The sequence below is a fragment of the Lontra canadensis genome, unplaced genomic scaffold (assembly GCF_010015895.1).
Source record: "Lontra canadensis isolate GAN:19392208 unplaced genomic scaffold, GSC_riverotter_1.0 scaffold4, whole genome shotgun sequence".
Classification (NCBI taxonomy): Eukaryota; Metazoa; Chordata; class Mammalia; order Carnivora; family Mustelidae; genus Lontra; species Lontra canadensis.
This window is the reverse complement of record NW_022630998.1, coordinates 34,285,834-34,306,181: the sequence shown is the minus strand read 5'-3', so window position 1 is coordinate 34,306,181 and position 20,348 is coordinate 34,285,834. Positions and strand designations below refer to the sequence as shown.

The 20,348-nt window shown below is 38.8% G+C and overlaps 1 protein-coding gene across 2 annotated transcripts in view; it reads right to left on the bottom strand.

Annotated features, from left to right (window-relative positions):
- Positions 1-19,691, bottom strand: part of AP3B1 (adaptor related protein complex 3 subunit beta 1) — a 277,679-nt gene extending 257,988 nt beyond the window's left edge. The window contains exon 1 of one of the 2 annotated variants that reach the window (XM_032847913.1): positions 19,414-19,691. In XM_032847913.1, the coding sequence (XP_032703804.1) occupies positions 19,414-19,541 (128 nt within the window). In that variant the 5' untranslated portion in view covers positions 19,542-19,691. The remainder of the gene's footprint in view (positions 1-19,413) is intronic. The other variant, XM_032847905.1, reaches the window with a different exon arrangement.
- Positions 19,692-20,348: the final 657 nt, after the last annotated feature.

Below are 20,348 nucleotides of genomic sequence, written 5' to 3'. Positions count from 1 at the left end.
ATTTTCCTCCAAGAAATTCATAAACTATAGTAGAATAAATATAAGTGTTCTACAACTATGTTAATAAGATATGCCAACTCAAAGCTAGATTAATTTTTAAATTCTTAAAAAAAACCACACACACAATTTTCCAAGGCTACAGAAGGCAAGTTTTCCATCTGATGAGTTTGGATCAGCCTTCTGTGTAGGGAATTGAGGAAACCAATATGCAATCTCTACCTTAGATAAGCTTTGTCCCTGAAGCACTTGAAAATCTCACTAAAAAGTTTAGTTTTCAGAAGTCACATGGCAGTGTTACAAGACATAAAAGTTCTAGAGATCTATATGACAATGTGAATATACCTAACACTACTGAACTGTAGCTGGGGTTAAGATGTAAATTAAATGTTATGTATTTTTTACACTTTTTTTTAAAAAGTCGTGTTTCCTGATGTGGGCTGTGGAGGACTTGAAAGAGAAAAAAGGTCCTATAAATTACTATTTGACAGGAATAGAATCTAAAAGTACAAATCACCTAAATGTACATGATTATTTTAAATTCTGCCATCTCTTGAAAAGAGTGTCATCTCTTCAAAAAATTATTTCTATGTGATTTTAAATTTTTGAAATATAAAACACACTACTGACCAAATCACACTGAAAATTTTTATAATTTTTTACTACATTAATGAAAGGTTTCAAAATACTAAGAATGCTAAAGAAAGTAAGAAAAAACCATTTGTGGTCACTATCATCCAAAATCCTTTGTTAAGAAATAAATAAGGTACCAGTATATACAGCATTGTGTGTGTGTGTATGTGTGTGTGTAAACAAAAACATCTCTGACTTCCAGGCACATTTTCTCTTTGAAGAAATGTTCAAGTATCCAATCACCTTGAGAAAACCAATCTATTATTTTTTAATTGCTGATATTGTTAGATAGCCAGAAATTATGAGAACTATGTGTTTCTAACTTTATTTAATTTACTTTCAATTAACCCTAGCACTTCTATAATATGTACTATTAAATAATAGTCATCTATTTTGATTTTATTAAAGTACATAAAAGTGTGTGAAATTCTTACTGCCCCCAACAGTTTTGAGTTTATATACTCAGAAGAGTGTCCCATGCTTCTGGATTTCAAGGACTGGGTAAGATTTCAATAAAAATTCTGGACAATGACACACAGTTGCCCTCTTTGTGGTATCCCACATAAAAATATAACAAAAACTTCTCTCTATGGACACTATTATTTCATATATGGAAATAGGAAGTATGTTTGCATTCCTTTGATTACTAGGAGCCATTTGTATTTCTTTAGTAATCTAACTACTCACACTATTTGGGGCTAATGTTCTTTGGATACTATGCTTTTACCTTTTTTTCATTCCCAAATATTTCTGGGCCAATGTTATACTGACCTTTCCTATTACCACAAACCTATCTCAAGAACAGATTTTTGACAGAATTTCATTAAATCTAATGACAAGTGCATTTAGTCACAGACAATATGTACTACTCCCTCACCTCAAAACATTCCCAAATATACACTGACAGTTCTGAGCTCTCTCTTTTTTTTTTAATATTTTATTTATTTGACAGAGAGAGAGAGATCACAAGTAGGCAGAGAGAGGGGAGGAAGCAGGCTCCCTGCAGAACAGAGAGCGCGACACGGAGTAGGGGGGGCCCTCCATCCCAGGCCCTGGGATCATGACCTGAGCCTAAGGCAGAGGCTTTAACCCACTGAGCCACCCAGGCACCCCTCTGATCTCTCTTAACTACAGTCCAACATCACCAATGAAAATGTCTTTCTCCTTCCCAAAGGTCCTCTCAACCCTTCCCCATTTCTTTTTTTTTTTTTTTTTTTTTAATTTGACAGAGAGAGAGAGATCACAAGTAGGCAGAGAGGCAGGCAGAGAGAGAGGGGGAAGCAGGCTCCCCGCTGAGCAGAGAGCCCGATGCGGGTCTCGATCCCAGGACCCTGAGATCATGACCTGGGCCAAAGGCAGAGGCTTAACTCACTGAGCCACCCAGGCGCCCCAACCCTTCCCCATTTCAATCACAGTTCCCACATTCTTCTAGCGTGGCTAAAAACCCAAACTTCTCGATTCCTTCCTCCCCTCAACCAAATCCAATAAGACCTCTAAATTCCCCTTTCATAAAGTCCTCACAACTTCCTTCCTCTTCGTACCCACTTATACCAACAGACTCCAAATCATCATCACATTACTCTTGGACTTTTATAACAACCTCCATTATGGTCCCCCTCTGCCTCCAGATTCTTTTCTCTGATTTATTCTCCACACACTCCAGATTAATCTTCCCAAAACACCACAGCAAAAGTACCTTGTAATCATCAACTCCTGTTCTTAGAACAGAAGTTAAAGTCCAATTTTCTTCACAGTCTAACAACTACTCCTCAAATTTTCCACTGCTCTTTTCCAGGAACTCCCCTCTTTATCCATACTGCTTCATTCACTGTTGTCAGAAAAAAAGGCAAAATATGTTACCTTCATTCATACTTTGAACCCATATCATACCCTACTAAGAACATCTTTTTTTTTTTAAGATTTTATTTATTTATTTGACAGAGAGAGAGATCACAAGTAGGCAGAGAGGCAGGCAGAGAGAGGGAAACAGGCTCCCCGATGAGCAGAGAGCCCAATGCAGGACTCGATCCCAGGACCCTGAGATCATGACCTGAGCCGAAGGCAGCAGCTTAACCCACTGAGCCACCCAGGCACCCCCTACTAAGAACATCTTTCATCCTCAGGGTACCTGACTGGCTTAGTCAGTAGCACATGCAACTCTTGATCTCAGGGTGTGAATTTGAGCTCTGCACTGGGTGTGGAGATTACTCAAAAATTAGATCTTTAAAAAAAAAAAAAAAAAGAACACTCTTCATCCTTTCCTTCCTTATATTAATGCCTAAATCAAAGTCCTACTCTCCAGCAGCTCCAAGCCTTCACAGACCATTGTCTCCTTCAATATCCTGGAGCACTCCTTATTCCATTTGATACTAGGCAAGTATTAACTTTTTTTCTTAATGTTAGCATTCTGACACCTCAAATAGGAATTTTCTAAGGGCCTCTTAGCCCTGGTTTTATGAATATGTGAATATAGTATTTTACCAATAAAATTCAATGTATTAGCCATTAGTTTAAATTTAAATGAGAACACTGTTAGACAAATATGAAGTTACCTGTCCCATGTTGTAATGTTCATGGTTTTTGGGGGGGAGGGTTGTTAAAGATTTATTCACTTATTTACTTGAGAGAGAAAGAGAGTGCAAGCAGAGGAAGTGGCAGAGAGAGAGAGAAGCAGGCTCCCCGCTAAGCAAGGAGCCTTGCTTGCTAGTCCTTGGGACTCGATCCCAGGACTTGGGATCATGACCCAAGCACAAGGCAGATGCTCAACTGACAGAGCTATCCAGGTGTCCCAACACAACACATTTTTAAACCAGTTTTTATGATTTAACAAACACTGCATTGTCATATAAGTCACTATTAAAATTGGATCATTGTGGGGAAAAAAAAAAGAAAATGTTTTGCAAAGTAATATATGACCAATGGAATACTGTTTTCAAAGAACAAATATAAAAGTCCTGGAGTTCCAAAGCCAGGGAAGAATAAGGGAATAGCACCCACGAACCCAGACAACATGCAAACCATTCTCTATTTTGGAAAGTAAGAGACCCTACAGATAATTACACATATGGGATCATAACAGAACTCAAAAAAAAAAGGAGAAATAGTACAAGTATGTAGGCATGGTAGCCTATAAAAACCGAAGGTGGAATCCAAAACAAGTGAACCTAAGAGTATCTGGATGAGAAAGTAATAGGATACAGAGGTAGCACTAGTAAGCAGAAGAGTGGTCTATTTGCACCTTGCATTTGGTGGAAATAATCAAGGCAAAAGAGGCCTGGGTGAAGGAGAATGTGAAGATGTCTGCAGTGTGGGGTTTAAGGATGGGGGGAAAAAAAGTACCAAGTCTATCGACAATGGGTGATTTTGAACAGAAAGAATCTAGACTTACTTCTGTCACCAAGATTCCACAGGCAGGACAGAAGACAGGACTAGTATGTTACTATGAAGACCAGGGAACTTACAAATTCTTGAGGCATATGGGATGGATGGCCAGAAAACTACAGAATATGAAAGTACTCTAAAATATAAGGTATTATTACTGTTATTACTACTATTACAATGCTGGTTTGTGTCCCCAATCCAAGAAGAGACAAAACAGAGAAGCCATTCAATAAAGGCTTGACATAATATGGTGATGGTGGCATGGAATAGGAGCAGTGAGTATCAAAAGTAACTGTTAGGGGCGCCTGGGTGGCTCAGTGGGTTAAGGCCTCTGCCTTCTGTTCAGGTCATAATCCCAGGGTCCTGGGATCAAGCCCCACATCAGGCTCTCTGCTCAGCTGGGAGCCTGCTTCCTCCTCTCTCTCTGCCTGCCTCTCTGCCTACTTGTGATCTCTGTCAAATAAATAAATAAAATCTTAAAAAAAAAAAAAAAAGTAACCGTTATTGTCTCCCATAATTACTTACGTACATTTAGTTATGTACTGTCCTGTTCCCCAACTTTAAGGGGGTTATTCACGTATTCATAATAGAGAGCAACCCTTTAAAATTTTAATGGGGAAAGGAAAAATAAGGAAATTAAAATAAAAGCAAGAGTAAGGCTAATATGCCACAAAGCTCCCTACACTTGCTAGTCACACACCACAAATTTTGCTCTAAGTTTTCTAACAGTCCCTGTGTAAAGGAAGCAATGATATTCACTGTTGATAAATAAGGGGAAGGGAGGATCAGAAGAAATGGTTATTTCTGATACTAGACTTAATGCATTCATAGCAAAAAAATCTTCAAAAATAAACACCATTGAACTTAACTACTTCTTTTATCCTTGCTATTGTGATTTGCTACTCTTTACTCAAGACATTTTAGCCACTAGTGATTATTCTGAGTGACTTTCACATCCACTTGGAAGCCCATCCAATACTCTGATTTCTAAATTCCTGTCCTAATCATTTTTACTGATTCTCAGCTCCAGGCAACTTTCAGCCATTAACTGCACAGTCATACCCTAAATCATACCCAAACCTTGTGAACACCCAAATCTATTCAATCTCTGAAATATTAAATTCATACAACTCTTTCTGATCAGTCTCCTCTCCTTCCAGCACTCTCACTCAGTTATTCCCACACCACCTATTCCTTTGACTTCTTAAACACTTCTGGTCCCCTGATACTCTATTTTCTTCCCATCAGCCCTCTACTACCTTTACTTTTCTTCCCACTCCAGCTTAGATCCCATCTTTAAGTACTTCAACATCTTTCTTACCAATATCCTCAACTTCTTGCTGAACTGTCATTCATAGCACCCACCTAGCTAAACCTCAATCCTGCCATATGAACTGACCATTTTCTTCTTATTTATGAAAGGACTGCTGAGTGCTACTAGAGAAAAAGATCAGACTGTTGACAGTATAAATCAATGATTTCTAACCTCCACTAGGCAACCCCTCAGTATCATCCCACAAGTCTTCCTGGTTTTCTGTCAGGACAAGCCTTCCCCATTGGCTCTACCAACTACTTCAGACTTCTTCTAAAACATTCATCCCTACCACTTCCTCTCCCACTCATCAGACAATCCAGCCATTTTTCCCTCTCATTCTTTGACAAAAGACTATACACTTGGCCTCCAAATCCAACCTTTCCTCCTTTTCTTTATCATGCTCTAGACCTCCCTCTCTTGTTTTCCAACACCATTCTCTACTGCCTTCTTCCAATCAGCATTTAAGCATTCTCAGCTCTCTCAATCCTTAAAATAAAAAACTCCTTAGGTTGCATGTTCCTGTAATTCTACCCTTTCTCATCCCCCTGAAAGCCAAAGTTCTTTGGAAAAGTAGTGTTCTTTACTCACTTCTCACCCATCTGTCAATCCACTGCAATCTGATTTCTCTACACTATTGTCAGCACTACCACCGAGGTCACCAACAAGTGCCTTATCACTAAGTCCAAGAAAAACTTCCTCTCAATTTATTTTACTGGCCTATTCACCACAGCAGCTCATACTGCTCACCACTTAACCGCCTTCCCGAAACACTCTTTCTTTGATTTCTGTTTAAGCAAAACATACCTAAGTTCCTCTTCTTTTAGGAAAAATGAGAAAGGAGCTCCTTCTTTAAGAACAGTTTAAAAGTAATAGAATATCTACCCACAAGACTGAAGGTTAAATAAAAAGTTTAAAATAAATACATTTTTACTTTCCTATACCATCTAAAATCATTATTCCCAAATCATTGATATCCAAACAGAATTCACCTAGTGCTTATTAACTTCTTTTACTTTTACATGGTACAAAATAAAGATACTCCATATAATTCAGTAGTTTTAAATGCTTGTGAAATATGATTCAGTAAAACAATGATGTGAAACTTAATAATATCTGAAATTTAGCTATATAATTTCATTTGTATTATGGTAATTGTTCACTTTTCTAAAAGTTTAGTGCTTCTTCCAAGTTAGTGGCTTAATTACAATATGTCCTAAAAGAACTATCACTTTAAGAAATGAACAGACTCCATATACTAGTAAATAAAAAGAACAAAACATAACACCATATTACACTATAAAAGTATACAGTTTGCTTTTAAAATACATAATATACATATATGCAAAAGAAAAAAGAAAAGGAAATATATATTATGTTAATGGATTCTATCTGGATATTGAAATTAGTTTTTGTTCATCTGTTTTTTGTTCATCTGTTTTTGTTATTTCATATTCATATGTATTTACTGTGTCTGTTGTTATTTTTTCATCTGTATTTGCTAAATTTCCTATAAGGATAAGAAATATCAGTCCAGTGAGTCTTTAAATCAAATAAATTTGTTACTTTACTTGTAACATCACAAGTTACATTACCGATGTTATATCACTGATTTTTCCTCCTCTACATCAGATGGTTCTATCAGCAAACAGGGTAATACAGTTTTTCCCATTAAAAAAAAAATCCCTTGACTCATTAACATTCCTTTCCAAGTACCACTCTATTTCTCTGCTCCCCTACCCTAATACATACTAACAGCGAGTCCTCTTTTCTCTCAAGCCCAGTCCACTCAGGCATTCAGCCCCACTACTACACCTAAACTACTTGTCAAGGTCACCAAAACCCTCCATGGACAAACCCGAAACCCACTTGTCAGTAATTATCTTACTTGACACTGTTGGCACTATTTGACCCAGTTGCTCCCAGGAATGCCCCCAGGGCTTAGTACTCTGATCTTTTCTCTTCCTACCTTCACTCCATTGGTGTCTCATCCAATCCACGGAATTTACTACCATCTAAAACCTGATGACTCCCAAATATAGATCTCTAATCTGAAACCTCCGACTCATTCACCCAACTGCCTATTTATTATCTCCACTTAGACATCTAATAAGCATCTCGAACTTAACATGCTCAAGCTCTTGATTCCTCTTTCCTTTAAACACTTCCTTTTCACACATCTGGATTTTAGTTGACAGCAAATTTCAAACTTAACAGCTATTTGGGCAAAACCTTGTGTTCATCCTTGATATCTTCTTCCTTCACATACCACATCCAAATCATTAGCAAATTTCATTGGTTCTGCCTTCCAAATAAATCCCGAATTTAACCCCTTCACTCTATTAACACCAATCTGATTTGGTCATCATCTTCACTTACCTGGATTATTGCAACAGTCTCCTTGTCAGTCTCCCTACCCTAGATCTGGAGTCTCTTCCTAGTTCAGGAGACAAAGTAATCCATTTAAAAGCTAAATTGGATCACCTCACTTCTATGTTCAAAACCTTCCAATACCTTCCCTTCTCAGAGTAAAATCAAAGTCCTCACAATGATTTACAAAGCCCTATCCTTACCTCTTTGACCTCCTCAACTACCAACATCCCCCTTCCTCTTCATTCACTCTACTTCAGCCATATTGGCCTATCTGTTGACCTCACACAGGTCAGATGTCCTCCTACTTCAGGGGCCCTACATTTGCTATTTCTTCTGACTGAATAGTCTTCCCAAGACAGCTGCTTATCTCTTGCTCACTTTCTTCACGTATGTGCTCCATTAACAAATTCTCAAGGGTACATTTTCCTGACCCTGATATTTCAAACTCCAATCCAATCTCCATCCTAACCCTTTGTCCTCAATTTCTGCTTTACTTTTCTCCACTGCACTCCTTATCATCAAATGATCAACTATATAGTGACTTCTTCATTGACCATCTTCCTTCCACTAGAATATATGCTCCATGAAAGGAGGCATTTTTTTCCACTACTTAATCCCCAGTATCAAAAATAATGCCTAGCATACAGAAGACATTCAGATTTGTTAAATCAGTAAATTACTAATATAATTTTTTTAAGTTATTAAATAAACACTGGAAATGTACAAGCAGGTCCCAAGCACCCCACAGACTATAACATTTTTGAAGCAGGAAATATAGCTGGTATACAAAGGGCACTTAACTGAATGACTTCTATATGTCCATAATGCTCAAAACCCTCCACTGGCTGCTCCTTTGACTCAAAATAAAATCCAAAGGCCCTACACGATCTAGCCCCCCATCTTCCAATCTGCTACTTACCTCTTTGCCCTCAAAGTACTAACTTCCCCCTCATCCTTCATTACCACATTCCTAATCTAGGCTTCTTTTTTTTTTTTTAAGATTTTTATTTATTTATTTGAGAGAGAGACAGTGAGAGAGAGCATGAGTGAGGAGAAGGTCAGAGAGAGAAGCAGACTCCCTGCGGAGCCGGGAGCAGACAGTCGCCAACCAACTGAGCCACCCAGGCGTCCCCTAATCTAGGCTTTAAGAAATTTTGAAAAAACCCATTCCTAGAGTAAAGCTGGGTGATGTGTAGCTCTGCCAACCCATGATTTGGAACTAGCATTATTTATGCATCTCTCCCTTGCCCAGCTACCATGCCAACTCGCTCAACTGAAAGATTAAAGACACTGGCCTTCTAATTAGATCAGATCCTATCAGCAATATAAATAATCAGCCCATCAATAGCAGACACTTACTATAAATTGCTCATTTCTCTATACCTATGAACTCTTTCCAACTGATAAGCTAAGTAAGTCTTACCTAAATATACAAGTGAACGTTATTCATAATAATATGAAATAAAGGAAAATCATTTCCTTCTTGATTATTCTACTTTGGGTGCTTCACTTTAACTTCAGAATTTGGACCACAGGCAATTTGTTTTTGTCAGTAGTTCATTTATATATACAGCTACAATACTGTCAAATTATTTCACTATAATTCATTTGTCATTCCATGATCATTTGTAACTTTTCATGCAGTAAAAAAGAACATTTCAACCAACCATCTGTCTCCTTTTTATGTTTGTTTTAATCATTCGTTCTAGTAATGTTGTTCTAAATTCTAAATACTTTTTAGAAATAACAGGCTGGCTCAGTTGGTAGAACATCTGATTCTTGATCCCCAAGTTGGGAAAGAGTTTATTTAAAACAAACAAACAAAAACCTGCCTAGAAATATGTCACATCTTGGAATTTAACTGTAAGGATTGGAATTTAAGTTCCAGATTTTCTCCTTGGATTTCACCAGATCAATGCTCTTAACATACTCCAGCAAAAGATGAGTATTTCTTGGCTGAGCATTTATTAAGGTAAATTATAAAAGTCAGTTATAAAAAAATTATAAAAGGTAAAATATAAAAGTAAATTATAAAATCTCCAAGAAGAAATGCAAGCTAAACAATAAAACGGAGCACTTTTATAATCTGTTAGAAAACAGGAATCTGCTTACAGGCAGTATTTCATCATTTTGTTCAATGTGGTAAAATCTTACTTGATTTAAAGTATATTTCAAAAATTAAATTTTAAGAACCCTACTGTACCACTGAAATGACCATCCGTATGTAGTTGTCCTTTTAATAAAACTAGAAATCTTATTTATGTGAAGATAAAAACAACCAACTCATCTAGCTGGGAATGTGATGCAGATACCATTATACAGTTTCTTCTTCCATTAATAGCCATCTTGGAACACATGGAATTAACTAAGTCAAAAATCAATAAAATATTGAAATTGCCTAGAATTTTATGCGCCCTTTGTAAACAAACAAAAATGGATCCAATTTACATATATAACATGGCAAATATGTTGTTAAAGACAGTAATATATTTGGACATATGTCCTTCAAATGAAGGACAACAGTATATAATAGAAATCCTAAGTGGAGTGTATTTTCATCCTTGCAATCTGGACTTGTGAGCACAAGAGAATTTACAATGAGAAGCCTGTGCCTCTTCATAATATGCTACAGCTCAGGGCTCCAACACTTCCAGCATCTCAAACTAAAATGTTTGACATTTCAAAATTCTAGCATTTCTATTTTCTTCAGAAGAGCACTGTTTATGTAAGTGAAGGCTCAAAATAAATACCTTCTGTAGGTATAGCACACTGAAAAGTTGAGACATATTATACAATTTAACATTAACTATACGCTGATACACTGATAATACTATTACCTCACTTTCAGACTTATCTCATCAACTAAATTTTAAGTTTCTTAAAGACAACATAAAGGTCTTATAATCGCTTTGTATTTTTGTGCTGAAAATACAGAAGAATGAAATACACAAATGGAATAATCCCAAATATGTAAGTAAATATGCCTTTGAACAGTTAGAAGAGAGACTTTAAAAATCCTGATTGTAAATAAAGTTCACTCAAAACTTCATGACATTTTCAAGTCAATTAACCCTAACACAGTAAAGACTCAAACAATGCCATGAAGAAAATGCCTATTCTGGAACTATATACAATTAAGTCAGGGTGATGCAATAAGATATCAATATTGTACAATACAGTAAGGATACCAGACAAGGTTTTCCTTCCATGAATGGTCCAATGAATCAATCACACTTTATTTTTTAAACTACACTAGTTAGGGCATCTGGGTGGCTCAGTGGGTTAAAGCTTCTGCCTTTGGCTCAGGTCATGATCCCAGCGTCCTGGGACCGAGCCCCACATGGGGCTCTCTGCTCAGCAGGGAGCCTGCTTCCTCCTCTCTCTCTGTCTGCCTCTCTACCTACTTGTGATCTCTCTCTGTCGAATAAATAAATAAATAAATATTTTTTAAAGAAATAAACAAACTACACTAGTTACAGAGACAATAAATATCATTAGAATCTGAATCATTCAACTGAATAAAGGCCATGAAAATATTTATAAGAAAAATTATAGGGGCACCTGGGTGGCTCATTCAGCTGGGTGTCCAACTCTTGATTTCAGCTCAAGTCATGACCTCAAGGTCATGAGATCAAGCCCCACATCAGACTCCGAGCTACTCACGGGATTCGCTCTCTCCCTCACCTCTCTTACCCTGCTCTCTCTCTCTTTCTCCCTCTCTCAAAAAGAAAAAAAGAAAAAGAAAAAGTATAAGCCAAACACTTCACTCATAAATTATTCCTTCACATAGGTACATCTGGGTGGCTCGGTTGGTTGAGCCTCCAACTCTTGATTTCGGTTCACATCATGATCTCAGGGTTGTGAGATGGAGCCCCACATTGGGCTCAGGCTCCCTGTTAGACATGGAGCCTGCTTAAGATTCTCGCTCTGTCTCTACCCCTCACCCCACCTCCTGCACATGCTCTCTGGGGGGTGGGGGGGGATATTCCTTCACATAAATTATACTACATAATAGCAGCTGAGATTATGAATAGATTCTTTTTTTTTAAATAAGCTCCTTGCCCAACACAGAGCCCAACTTGGGGCTCAAACTCACAACCATGGAATCAAGACCTAAGCTGAGATCAAGAGTCTGGCGCTCAACCACATGAGACCCCAAGGTGCCCCAGTAGATTCTTTTATATAGCAGTCAACAAATATTCATTTAGTAACTACATAACCTGAAAATACAGGGTGACTGAATGAGATAAAATTATCAACAAGAAATACTAGGACAGGTGAAAAGAAAGTAGAGCAAACTTTGAACAACAGTAACTATAAAAATGCATTAATTGAAAAAAATAACAAAAATATAGTATAAACCTGAATTAAAAAATAATATGGGGCGCCTGAGTGGCTCAGTTGGTTAAGTAACTTCCTTTGGCTCAGGTCATGGTCCTGGAGTCCCAGGATCAAGTTCCACATCAGACTCCCTGCTTCTCCCTCTGACCTCTCATCTCTCATGCTCTCTCTCTCTCAAATAGATAAATAAAATCTCTTAAAATAATAATAATAACAATATAAATAAAAAATGGAAACAATCACACAAAAAAGTTTGGAATCTCTTAAGAGATACAATGACTCTTTTAAGCATGCCCAAAAAAATAGGTTACTACTTATAAAGTACTAACATCTGGGACTTATTTATCTTTATTTTTAATATAGTAAACTCAAGAACATCCTTTAAAAAGTTTACTCTTATTCAGCTGCACTTCCACATGCCTTCTTGAATGAGAAAACAAATGGCAGAGATAACATTAAATTTGCTGTAATTACATAGAAACCACAGACTCATGTAATCAGTATATAAGACTCCACTGATAAACACCGATAAAAAAGCTTAAGGGTTTATACGTAATTTTCATGGCTGATGTTGTAAAGTTGACAATAAATAAAACTTAAGTTAAAAAAAATAAGCTAGGCTTCATTAATGCAATACAAACACACTGATGTAGCATTGACTACATCATACTACATGACATAGTTAGTATGACTATAGGAATACACTGCAGCCCCCTGTTTGGGTCTAAATCAGCTCTGTGAATTTAAACAAATGAAAAGCCCACCCCAATCTCAGCAGAAACTAAAAATGCTACCTTTCAAAGTTGTTGAGGAGGTACTGTATTGCTGAGTTACTGGTTGCTAAGGTCATCTTTTATTGTTGAAACCTAATGGCCTCTTTTCAGCCTTCATTCTAATTATCCTCATTATGCAACTCCTAACAAACAGTTGACATTTCCTCTTATTAACTATCCTCATAGCTCCCCCCACCCATTATTTTTTTTAACCCTCCTCTGGTGTCCTACCCCTCTGAGCACTGTCTCTTTCCCTAGTTCTTCCATTCAATCTTAAATGTCAGTGTTCTCTCAGGTTTTGTCTAACTGCCTTTTTTTCTAAACAGGAGTTCTCCTGGGGCAAGGGGATGGAGGGGTCATTTGCCCATTCCCATGCTTTAATTACTACCCACAGTTCTAAATATTTATGCCCAAATCTGTCTCCATCCAAGCATGCATTTTCTTTTGCAACTCTGAGGAACTCCCCTTCTGTTCCAGCTGGCAAAAACTGCTCAGTTAAGACCTAAAATGTCACCACCTCAGGGAAGCTTCCACCACTTTTCCAGTGTTAGAAATTGCTTTCCACTCTGCCATCTCATGAGAACCTCATAAAATATGCAAGTATCATAACCTTTCTAGAAAAGAGGACACTTAAGTTTGAAGAGATCAAGCAACCTGTACAAGGAAACATTACTAGAAGTGGGAAGAGGCACGTAAACCCAGGCTGCCTCACTCCACATTCAATACTCTTTCTAATATGCCATGATACTCTCAAAAGAAAGATTTGGAAATTTAGTAGTTTTACTATTGTTAAGAAATACTGGTTTCCTCTGTTTCCTTCTAGAAATTGTTTAATCTAGAAATTAAATTACTAAAATTATTTTTAATTACACACAAATAACCAAATTGGTTAAGACAAAAGAACTTCTTTAAAACAAAACAGGAGGGGCGCCTGGGTGGCTCAGTGGGTTAAGCCTCTGCCTTCGGCTCGGGTCATGATTTCAGGGTCCTGGGATCGAGCCCCGCATCAGGCTCTCTGCTCAGTGGGGAGCCTGCTTAGCCCACTCTCTCTCTGCCTGCCTCTCTGCCTACTTGTGACCTCTCTCTGTCAAATAAATAAATGGAATCTTAAAAAAAATAAATAAATAAAAATAAAAATAAAACAAAACAGGAAAATAACTTAGAAAAAAACTAAAAGAAATAAAAATTGACAACAATTGCAAAAGAAAAGACTGCAAAGAAAAAACTCTTTACTAAATGAAAAAACTGAAAATCTTGAAGCCAATAATCAAATACACAGTCTTGATTAATCAATAAATGATATATAGGATCTGTTTTTCTGAAATGATCTAAAACTCCCTAATTCTGGTTTTATTTGAAGGGAGAAAGGAACAAAAAAGGTTGACAAATTAAGATTAAATTCAGAAAACAAAATCATCAATAATTCCATCATGAGGAAGTTTTTAGACATCCTTGAGATGGTCAGTGAAGGATCAAAGGACATATAACTTTAGGACAAGAAGCCAAAGAGAAGAAGAGAGAAAGAAGTCAGAGAGCTAGAAATCAACACTTTGCAGCCATTGTGGTTAAGAATGGTTCCAGAGAGGGAGTGACTGGGTGGCTCAGGCAGTTAAGGGGTCAACTCTTGATTTCAGCTCAGGTCGTGATCTCAGGGTCCTGGGATCAAGCCCTGCATTGGGCTCTGTGCTCAGTGGGGAGTCTGCTTGAGGATTCTCTCTCTCTCTCTCTCTCTCTCTCCCCATCTGCCCCATCTCCTGTTCACACTCACTTTCTCTGAAATAAATAAATAAATCTTTTTAAGAAGGAGATTTATCTGTGGTTGCTATATATCTAGAAGTTGATGAATTTAATAAAGAGCAAGACATCTGCACGGCCTCAAAGCATCCCCCATGGAATAAAGTAAACCTTTAATAAAGTTTACATAAATGACAAAATTTATGTCATTTTCTGTTTTGTCAGATTTGGGCCTGGTTTGGGGAAAGACGTACAGCTTTGACTAAGACCAGTGCTGTTGAGGTGACCAAGCAGGTTGGATTTAAAATAAAAAAGCTAACATTTACTAGCTGAGGGAAAATAATGGACAACACTTTAACAGAACACCTCCACATGTGGCTGAGAAAGCCACATCACTATGGTAGTATTCTAGCCAGTGATACATAACATGAATCTAAATATGAGGAAACACAAATCCAAAGGGATTAACATGCTGTAAAATAATTGACATGTATTTTTCAAAGGTACCATGGTAGTGAAAAACAGAAGTTAAGGGGGCACTTGGGTGGCTCAGTCACTTGAGCACCCAACCCCTGATTTCAGCTCAGGTCAATCGCAGCAGGGAGTCCACCTCTCCTTCTACCCTTCCCCCAACTTGTGCTCGCTTGCGCACGCCCACGCTCTCTCTCTCTCTCTCTCTCATAAATAAAATGAGAGTTTTATTTATGAGTGTCTGGGTGGCTCCTTAAGCCTCTGCCTTAGGCTCAGGTCATGATCTCAGGGTCCTGGGATCGAGTCCCCTCTCTCTCTGCCTGCCTCTCTGCCTACTTGTGATCTCTCTCTGTCAAATAAATAAATAAATTCTTTAAAAAATAAAAATAAAAAAAGATAAAACAAAGGTTGAGGAACTATTTCAGATTAAAGGAGATTAAGAAACACAACAACTAAATTAAGTACATGATCCTGGACTGGATGCTGTACTAGATGGGGGGGAAAAAAAAAAAAAAACGTTAAAAATAAATTATTTAGGGACGCCTGGGTGGCTCAGTTGGTTAAGCAGCTGCCTTCGGCTCAGGTCATGATCCCAGAGTCCTAGGATCGAGTCCCGCATCAGGCTCCTTGCTCGGCGGGGAGCCTGCTTCTCCCTCTGCCTCTGCCTGCCATTCTGTCTGCCTGTGCTCGCTCTCTCTCCCTCTCTTTGACAAATAAATAAAATCTTTAAAAATAAATAAATAAATAAATAAAAATAAAAAAATAAATTATTTACTGGGACAAATGACAGCACTGGATTAAAAGGTACAAATTATGGGCACCTGGGTGGCTCAGTCAATTAAGCGTCAGCTTTCGGCTCCGATCATGATCCCAGGGTCCTAGGATCGAGCCCAGAATTGGTCTCCCTGCTCAGCAGGGAGTCTGCTTCTCCCTCTGTCCCTCCCACTCTCTCTCTCTCTCTCTCTCTCTGTCAAAAAAAAAAAAAAAGACTACGAATTGTACTGATATTAAATTTCCTGAATATAACAGTACTGCAGCTGTGTACGAAAATACCAGTTCATAAAAAATACCATACCAAGGTATTAAGAGGAAAAAGATATGATGTATACAACCTATTCTGCAATGGATCAGAAAACATAATATGAATGTGTGAGTGTCTGTGAGTAAATAGAGAAAGAGAGAAATCAATATAGCAAAAAATTTTATTTGATGAATCTGCATAAAGGGTAATTCTTTGTACTATTCTTGCAACTTTTTTGAAAATCTGAAACTATTCAAAATCAACCATCAAAAATTAGAGCAGAGCTGGTGGATGAATGCATGGAGGGAGTCAAAAGGTCTAACTTCCAGTTATAAAACAATTCATGGGATGTATTGTATAGCATGGTAACTATATGATAACAATAATACTGTATTATGTATTTAAAAGTTGCTGAGAGTAAATATTAAAAGTCCTCATCCGGGTGCCTGGGTGGCTCAGTGGGTTAAAGCCTCTGCCTTCGGCTCAGGTCATGATCCCAGGGTCCTGAGAACAAGCCCCACATCTCATTGGGCTCTCTGCTCAGCAGGGAGACTGCTTCCCCTTCTCTCTCTGCCTGCCTCTCTGCCTACTTGTGATCTCTGTCAAATAAATAAATAAATAAATCTTTTTTAAAAATTTCTTCATCAAAAGAAAAAAACTATGACTAGGTATTGTGATGGATGTTAACTAGACTTACTGTAGTGATCATTTCTGAATATGTACAAATATCAAATCACTATGTTATATACCTGAAACTAATATGTTGTATGTCAAGAATACCTCAATTTTAAAAAAGACAGCAGAGAAACAGGGTAAGTTTTAAGTTTTTTTTACATAAATTTTGTCCTTTGATTTAAAAAAAAAAATCATGATTTTATAAAAGAACATAAACTCAAGAGAGATTAAAAGACCCCTTTCGGGTATCTCCTTGCTCCTATACAACCCCACTAGGTTGCAATTCAATGGCCAAAATGTTTCTAATTCCTGGAAGCTTCCAAGTCTTCCACTGTCTATAGCTACTTTTCAAAGTTTTAAACTTTTAATGAGTTTTGTGCATTCTCTAATGAAAGCACCATACATTTCATCAAGTAGTAAGCAGCATATCCAAGTGCTTGAGAAAATGGGCTTTCAGATTAGAATGTGTTCAAGTTCAGAGAGAGTCCAATGTTATAACCTTGTGATCTTGGACAAGTTAACCACTTGTGCTCCAATTTCTTCATCTGCAAAGCAGAATCAGGTAAGTACCTGGTAACAAGCCACTGAGGTTGTAAGGAGAATTGAATGAGATAATAAATGTAAAATAATGTGCACAAATGCACAAGCACTCCATAAATGTTAGCTATTTTTATTTTAAATACAACCTGATTGGTCACCTCAACAGCACTGGTCTTTTTTTTTTTTTTTTTTAAGAGATCAAAAGTAGGCAGAGAAAGAGGGGGAAGCAGGCTCCCCACTGAGCAGACAGCCGACGTGGGGCTTGATCCTAGGACCCCGAGATCATGACCTGAGCCAAAGGCAGAGGCTTTAACCCACTGAGCCACCCAGGCGCCTCACAACAGTACTGGTCTTAGTCAAAGCTGTACATCTTTCCCCAAACCAGGCCGAAAATCTGACAAATCAGAAACTCTAAGAGAAAAACGCCTTAGATGTTAACAAACTGTAGAAGTAAATTAATTGTACGTAAATCACACGCAAAACAGACTGACACAGACTTAAAGGGTAACTCTGCAGCTGAACATTTTGCTAACATAAGTGTAAAGCTACAACAAGCTTCCTATTAGAACAAGCCGACATCCAAACACACTGAATGAAAAATGAAAAGGAATTGGTTATCTTACCTGAGAACAAGGGGGGCAGAAAACTGTATTCCATATGCTGTATATAAGATTTTGGTCAGCTTAGTACAATCAAAATTTAAACCCAATGTCGAAGACTAGCAATTTTGCAAACTACCCGATTTTATTAGTAAAACTTAAATTACATTTTAATTTTACTCTTCTGACACCTGCAAAGCCATCAGCACAGCTTTCACTTAATTCAGTATGAATCCAGTGACAGCTTATTATGTGACCCCAAACTAGTAATGAGACATTAAAAATAAGACAAATGTAAAAACGATTCCAATAAAATATAAAGTTACCAGAATTCTGTAAGTTTAAAACCCCTCCCACCAAAAGGTTTGGGGAGGTTTCCTCTTCAGTTTTCGATGGTACTTAAATATTTCTGCTTTTAAAAACTATACACTGGAGGGGCGCCTGGGTGGCTCAGTGGGTTAAACCTTCTCCCTTCGGCTCAGGTCATGATCTCAGGGTCCTGGCTCCAGTCCCGCATTTTGGGGGGGGGGGGGCCTCTTCTCAGCGGGGAGCCTCCTTCCTCCTCTCTCTCTGCCTGCCTCTCTACTTGTGATCTCTGTCTGTCAAATAAATAAAAATAAAATCTTAAAAAAAAAAAAAAAAAAAACACTATACACTGGGGGCGCCTGGGTGGCTGAATGGGTTAAGCCTCTGACTTCGGCTCAGGTCTCCATCTCAGGGTCCTAGGATCTCAGGGTCCTAGGATGGAGCCCCGCATCGGACACGCTGCTCAGCAGGGAGCCTGCTTTCTCCCATCCCTCTGCCTGCCTCTCTGCTTACTTGTAATCTGTCTCTCCGTCAAATATATAAATAAAATCTTTTTTTTAAGAAACTATGCACTATTTAGTATTTTTTTTAATTCACGTTATTAATTTGTAAAACTTCAGAATTTGTTCACAGTCAAATTCTAAATATTCTCTACTCGTATACTTATTACTCTGTTTGGAATTGAGCTTTTTTTTTTCCTCTGTAAAGCAAAGGATATTATCCAAGAACATGAATGTTCGTATGAACGGTTTGTCCATTCATAAAGCGCGTAAAACACCTCCATGCTCTTACACTCCACCGTCAGAGAACAGTTTCCCATAAGCAACACTCTAAGGCGCCCTCTTAACTCCCCCAAACACCTCTTTCATCATAACACACCCATTCTCCAAGCTTGACCCAGCCGATATTAAATTAGCTAGAAGTGTTTCTTCACAACTCAGATTCCTGTGCCCCAGCCCAGGCTAACTCAATCAGAGTCCTAAGGAATGAGACCTGAAGCTCTGCAAACAGTTCTTTTCTCACTGAAGTTTGAAAACTACGAGAGACCCCTACACACACTCACAAACTCTCCAACGACTCCCACCACTCCCCAATGACCCGACCCAACCCCACCCCCCAGAGGGAAGTGTTACCGCCCGGCCCCAGTACGGTCCCAGGGCGACTTCACCCTTCTCCCAGGAGCTCAGCCCGGTGCCCGCTCCTCCCGAGTCCCCAGCTCCTCAGTCTCGCCCCCACACCCCAAACCTTTCTCCTCACTTCTTCAAATCGCTGCTAAAGAGGCCGAAGGCGCCGGAGGGGGAAATGGTTGAAGTCGCCTCCTGACCCAGTTCCGTCGCCTCCCCTCCTCCGGACTGCTCATTGTAAGCGAAGCTGTTGCTGGACATTGCTGCGGTACTGGCCGGGGTCTGGTTGGTCCTGCCGAGGGTTCTCTCTGAAGGGCTCCAGTGCCGAGGACGAGGAACAAAACTACTTCTCGAGCGGAGGGGCGCGCGCAGCCGCTTCCGGACTCGTCACGGCTCCCTAAGCCGACCTGGCGGCCCACCCCCTGCGCATGCCCAGTGCGCAGGCTGGCCGGAGCCCACCGTCGGCCTCTCCAGGGCCTGACTGGATTTACTTTCTCCGGGTTTTTGAAGTGACTGAGAGGCTCTGACCCAGTGCGGAAGGGAGGTAGTGGGCGGAAAGAGCTGGGCCTCTCGGGTTATAAAGTTGTTTTGTTTTTGTTTTGTTTTGTTTTGGGAGAGAAATAACCGCTTGTGTCCTTTTTGCTCCCGAGCCCGGTCATTTTTACCTGACTCTTGCTGTAAACCAGTAGCATTCAGACTTCTTCTGAAATGCTGGTTAACACACCTGATCAAGTTTCCTAAATCCCTGACGATTGCTTTTCCTTTTGTGAGCAGATTTCTACTCTTCTTCCTCCAGCCCTACGTTCACAACTGTCACCACGAAGCCCTCTCCCAAATCTCTCCACTTTGAGGAAACCTCTCCAGATTGTGCCTTTGGGGATCCACTGACAAGTGTTCGTTCCACTGAAAGGTTTCAATATGAAAATCCAGGAGCCAGCAGTTCCCAGGAGCTAAAGGAGTTCTTCCCACTAGCCTCTGGCTACCATAAATGAAATAGAGCCACGTAGGGTGCCTGGAGTGGTGTATCATCTAGACGCGTCTTTACCTCTTTCTTTCTCACTGTTAGCA